Here is a 6,000-nt window from a genome sequence, read left to right as displayed (position 1 = left end):
AGTACCCCAAGGATCTGTGTTGGGTCCACTGTTGTTTGTCATTTACATTAATGATCTGGATGATGGTGTGGCAAATTGGATTAGTAAATATGCAGATGATACTAAGATAGGTGGTGTAGTTAATAATGAAGTAGAGTTTCAAAGTCTACAGAGAGACTTGGGCCTTTTGGAAGGGTGGGCTGAAAGATGGCAGATGGAGTTTAATGCTGATAAGTGTGAGGTGCTGCATTTTGGTAGGACAAATCAAAATAGGACGTACAGGGTAAATGGTAGGGAATTGAGGAATGCAGTGGAACAGAGGGATCTGAGAATAACTGTGCATTGTTCCCTGAAGGTGGAATCTCATGTGGATAGGGTGGTGAAGAAGGCGTTTGGTATGTTTGGCTTTATAAATCAGAGCATCGAGTATAGAAGTTGGGATGTAATGTTAAAATTGTACAGGGCATTGGTGAGGCCGAATCTGGAGTATGGTGTGCAGTTCTGGTCGCCAAATTATAGGAAGGATGTCGACAAAATGGAGAGGGTACAGAGGAGATTTACTAGAATGTTGCCTGGGTTTCAGCACTTAAGCTACAGAGAGAGGTTGAGCAGGTTGGGTCTTTATTCTTTGGAGCGTAGAAGGTTGAGGGGGGACTTGATAGAGGTTTTAAAAATTTTGAGAGGGACGGACAGAGTTGACGTGGGTAGGCTTTTTCCCTTTGAGAGTGGGGAAGATTCCAACAAGAGGACATAGCTTCAGAATTGAGGGACAAAAGTTTAGGGGTAACATGAGGGGTAACTTCTTTACTCAGAGGGTGGTGGCTGTATGGAATGGGCTTCCGGTGGAAGTGGTGGAGGCTGGCTCGATTTTATTATTTAAGAGTAAATTGGATAGGTATATGGATAGGAGGGGATTGGAGGGTTATGGTCTGAGTGCAGGTAGATGAGACTAGGTCAGGGAGAGTGGTCGGCGTGGACTGGTAGGGCCGAACGGGCCTGTTTCCGTGCTGTAGTTGTTATATGGTTATATGGTTATATAGAAAATAGTTGCAGGAGGAGGCCATTTGGCCCTTCGAGCCAGCACCACCATTCATTGTGATCACGGCTGATCATCCACAATCAGTAACCCGTGCCTGCCTTCTCCCCATATCCCTTGATTCCACTAGCCCCCAGAGCTCTATCTAACTCTCTTTTAAATTCATCCAGTGATTTGGCCTCCACTGCCCTCTGTGGCAGAGAATTCCACAAATTCACAACTCTCTGGGTGAAAAAGTTCCTTCCTACCTCAGTTTTAAATGGCCTCCCCTTTATTCTTAGAGTGTGGCCCCTGGTTCTGGACTCCCCCCAACATTGGGAACATTTTTCCTGCATCTAGCTTGTCCAGTCCTTTTATAATTTTATAGGTCTCTCTCTATAAGAGGCGTGCGCTCCTGAACAGCGCAGCACAAGCCACTCCAGATTTGAACACACACCCTTTTCTACGATCAGCACTTCTAACCAACTACGGAATTATAGAACTGAAAGATTACACTCTAAACAACAACTAGTATTTAAACAAGGTAAACTTTTAATAATCTGATTTCAAAATTAATAACAGTATATTAAACAAAAGCAGATAAAAAGGAAAAATTCAAGGTTGAGGATTAGTAGTGGTAAAGTATAACAAATCAGAAATGCAAAATTAACAGAATCATATAATTCCTTTATATTTCAATACAGCTTTACAACTATCGGGAAAAAAGTGCCTCATTTGTACAAATTTTGGCAAATCAAACATCACAATGTTAAATTTTTCTTTGAAAACAATATAAATTCTTAAAAAGATATCAAGTGCCATAATAAACCATCCAAATAAATAATTAAAATATTGCAACAACCCCACTTAGCACGGTTTCCAATATTGTGTCTAGCCATGATTGTGTTTTTTTGTAGCAAATCACCCAGAAACATTGACATGACCTTGTCTTTAACAAACTGCTACATCTGTACTCCAAAGTTCACTACTGTGCACACTCAATAAAGCAACTATCAAAAAGGTAAACAAAAAAATATAGACTTGAAAAGTTTCCAAAACGTACAACACGGACTTCAATATATTGTAGAAAATCATTTGTAAACATATGCAGCTGGATATTTGCACCACAGTTTTGTAAATCACTCTGATCTGAGTATTCCATTTAACATCGTCGGATATGAAATTACTACTGTACAGTTCGTTATTTACAGGGCTGTTCAAAGATCTGTTCTTCGGTGGAAATCACTTGATTCACAGCTTTGTTTTAAAAATGACCTTCCAACTAGTGATGATGGATGCAGAACACAGCATCCATCCATCCATCCATCCCACTCTCGACACATGCAGCACAACCCGCCCGAGTTGGCCGTTGGGTTCCGGTCTCGCAGTGGGAGCGAGCTCACTCAGAGTAGCACAACGTGGAGTGGATTAGTGTGGTTAAAACTGGTCCAGGAGTTGCCGGAGGTAGGGGGCTCGCCTCAGGTCACGGCCGACACCAAACAGCTTGTACAGCACTGGACAGTCCAACGAGATGCACTGAACCTGCTTGTCCATGCTGCCTGTGCAGTTCCTGCAAATCTACAAGCGAGAAGACTTTCGGTAAATAGAAGTTTTCGGTAAAGAAAAGGCAAAGCAATTAAAACACTGACAATTCACAAAACAGTGGGCCAGGTGTGAAGAGGGACGAAGGTTCGAGGGGCCATGGAATGGAGGAATGGGCCTTTGTGGCCAGCTGCAGCTGGGACTGTAGAAACGTAGAAACATAGACAATAGGTGCAGGAGGAGGCCATTCGGCCCTTTGAGCCAGCATCGCCATTCATTGTGATCATGGCTGATCATCCACAATCAGTAACCCGTGCCTGCCTTCTCCCCATACCCCTCGATTCCGCTAGCCCCTAGAGCTCTATCTAACTTAAACAGATGAAATAGTAAAATGGTGCCTCTTGCATATGGGCTTGTCGGTGGGCTGTTGTGTACAAACTGCACTGACTGGGGAGATTGTGTTTATGTATGGGGTTAGTCTTGCACTGCACCTGGTACAAGAGACTATACAGAAACCAATGACCGTTGCTCATGAAAGCACAGAGGAGCCCACTGCCCGGCCCTGACCTCCCCACCATCAAAGGGATCTACAGAGAGTGGTGGACACTGGCATCGGTGGTGGGGAAGATGCTGGAGTCAATTATTACAGAGGTAATAACGGTGCATTTGGATAGCAGTAAAAGGATAAGTCCAAGTCAGCATGGATTTATGAAGGGGAAATCATGCATGACTAATCTTCTGGAAAATTTTGAGGATGTGACAAGTAAAATGGATGAAGGAGAGCCAGTGGATGTAGTGTATCTGGACTTTCAGAAAGCCTTTGATAAGGTCCCACACGGGAGATTGGTGAATAAAATTAGAGCACATGGTATTGGGGGTAGGGTGTTGACATGGATAGAGAATTGGTTGGCAGACAGGAAGCAAAGAGTAGGAGTAAACGGGTCCTTTTCAGAATGGCAGGCAGTGGCGAGTGGAGTGCCGCAAGGCTCGGTGTTGGGGCCGCAACTGTTTACCATATATATTAATGCTTTGGATGATGGAATTAGAAGTAACACGAGCAAGTTTGCTGATGACACAAAGCAGGGTGGCAGTGTGAACTGCGAAGAGGATGTTAGGAGGTTGCAGGGTGACTTGGACAGGTTGAGTGAGTGGGCAGATGCAGTATAATGTAGATAAATGTGATGTTGTCCACTTTGGCGGCAAAAACACGGAGGCAGATTATTATCTCAATGGTGTCAAGTTAGGTAAAGGGGAAGCGCAACGAGACCTGGGTGTCCTTGTACACCAGTCACTGAAAGTAAGAGTGCAGGTACAGCAGGCAGTGAAGAAAGCTAATGGCATGTCGACCTTCATAACAAGAGGATTTGAGTAAAGGAGCAGAGAGGTCCTTCTGCAGTTGTACAGGGCCCTGGTGAGACCACATCTGGAATATTGTGTGCAGTTTTTGTCTCCTAATTTGTGGAAGGACATCCTTGCTATTGAGGCAGTGCAGCGTAGGTTCACCAGGTTAATCCCCGGGATGGCGGGACTGTCATATGAGGAAAGATTGGAAAGACTGGGCTTGTTCACTGAAGTTTGGAAGGATGAGAGGGAATCTTATAAGAGACGTATAAAATTATAAAATAACTGGACAAGCTAGATGCAGGAAAAATGTTCCCAATGTTGGGGGAGTCCAGAACCAGGGGCCACACAGTCTAAGAATAAAGGGGAAGCCATTTAAAACTGAGGCGAGAAAAAAAAAAATCCCCCAGAGAGTTGTGAATTAGTGGAATTCTCTGCCACAGAGGGCAGTGGAGGCCAATTCACAGGATGAATTTAAAAGAGAGTTAGATAGAGCTTTAGGGGCTAGTGGAATCAAGGGATATGGGGAGAAGGCAGGCACAGGTTACTGATTGTGGATGATCAGCTATGATAACGGTGCATGGCGGTGCTGGCTCGAAGGACCAAATGGCCTCCTGCACCTATTTTCTATGTTTCATTGCCCGGTCCATCACAGGCACTGATCTCCCCACCATCGAAGGGATCTACAGAAGGGCCGAGACAGAACTAAACACAGCATCATCAGAGACCCACGCCACCACTCACAAGTCTGAAGAAGGATCCCAAACCATCACCCATTCACATTCTACACATTTGCTGACTGACCCGCTGAGTTACTCCGGCACTTTGTGTAATTTTTCTGTCTTCTTCTCAATTTGTACTATGTGACAGGGAGAGGGAATCTTGGTAGATAAAACCAGGCAGAACTTTCTTTTCCATTTGTTCGGCACGGAAACAGGTCCTTCGGCCCAGGGTCCACGCCGACCATCGATCACGCGTTCACACGTGTTCCACGTTCTCCCACTTTCTCATCCACTCCAGACACACTGGGGGCAATTTTACAGAAGGCCAATTAATCTACAAACCCGCATGTCTGGGTTTTCTCCAGGTGCTCCGGTTTCCTCCCACATCCCACACGGTGACAGGGAGAAGGTACAAACTCCACCCACAGACAGTACCTGTAGTCAGGATGGAACCTGGGTCTCTGGTGCTGTGAGGTAGTGGCTCTACCCGCTGCACCAGTGTGCCGCCCTGCAATGCTGGCACAGCTTTACCACATTAGTCTCTGCTCTGGGTCCTTGGCACCGTGAGCTGCGGCAACAGGATCTCATGAATGAGAGGAGCAGAATTAAGCCATTCAGCCCATCAAGTCTACTCCGCCATTCAATCATGGCTGATCTGTCTCTCCCTCTCAACCTCTCATCCCCATTCTCCTGCATCCCATTCCCCTTGACACCTGTACTAACCTCGAATTTGCCAATCTCTGCCTTAAAAATGTCCACTGACTTGGCTTCCACAGCCTTCTGTGGCAAAGAATCCCACAGATTCACCGCCCTCTGACTAAAGAGATTCCTCCTCATCTCCTTTGTAAAGGTACATGCTGTTATTCTGAGGCTGTGCCCTCTGGTCCTAGACTCTGCCACTAGTCCACATGCACTGTGTCCAGGTTTGGTGACGGTACCTTGAGGAGTTGTGCCTGTTTGCGTTCCCAGCAGGAGAGCTGCTGATGCAGGGTGACAGTGACGTGTTGGGGGTCAGTGCGACACTTGGCACAGACGCCCAGCTGGGTGAGCTGGTCGCACACCGGGCAGTGCAGGGTGGTGAAGTACTGTGAGATGGTCCCCTTGCGGCCGTCTGATTCACTGCCAGCTGCAGACAGCACCTTCTGCACCTGCGACACAGCAAAACCAACACAGTGGAAGAGGTTAGAACAGGAAGTGCAGATACTGGTAAAGCTCTCTCCGCGCTATCAGACAGCAAAGACACATTAGTCACCTAAAGTAAGTAACAATACCTTTCTATTCATGCATGCAGGAGTGAGAGAGCAACCTTGCGTATGGTTACCCACTCGTTGTCCCTCGAGGTCCCACACAAGGGTCCGATACAAAGTCGTGCGGGGGGGGGGGGTAGGTTACATGCCTTTA

The 6,000-nt window shown here is 46.2% G+C and overlaps 1 protein-coding gene across 1 annotated transcript in view; it reads right to left on the bottom strand.

The window, feature by feature from the left end:
* Nucleotides 1-1,620: 1,620 nt before the first annotated feature.
* The window catches only part of rev3l (REV3 like, DNA directed polymerase zeta catalytic subunit), a 197,982-nt gene continuing 193,602 nt past the window's right edge, over nucleotides 1,621-6,000 (bottom strand). Inside the window, exons 31-32 of the mRNA XM_078399911.1 lie at nucleotides 5,538-5,747; nucleotides 1,621-2,572 (exon numbers count right to left, since the gene is read on the bottom strand). Of these exons, the coding sequence (XP_078256037.1) occupies nucleotides 2,432-2,572; nucleotides 5,538-5,747 (351 nt within the window). The 3' untranslated portion in view covers nucleotides 1,621-2,431. The remainder of the gene's footprint in view (nucleotides 2,573-5,537; nucleotides 5,748-6,000) is intronic.

This window comes from Rhinoraja longicauda, chromosome 5 (assembly GCF_053455715.1).
Source record: "Rhinoraja longicauda isolate Sanriku21f chromosome 5, sRhiLon1.1, whole genome shotgun sequence".
NCBI lineage: Eukaryota > Metazoa > Chordata > Chondrichthyes > Rajiformes > Arhynchobatidae > Rhinoraja > Rhinoraja longicauda.
Note: the sequence above shows the minus strand (reverse complement) of the source record. Positions and strands in the feature narration are given on the sequence as shown.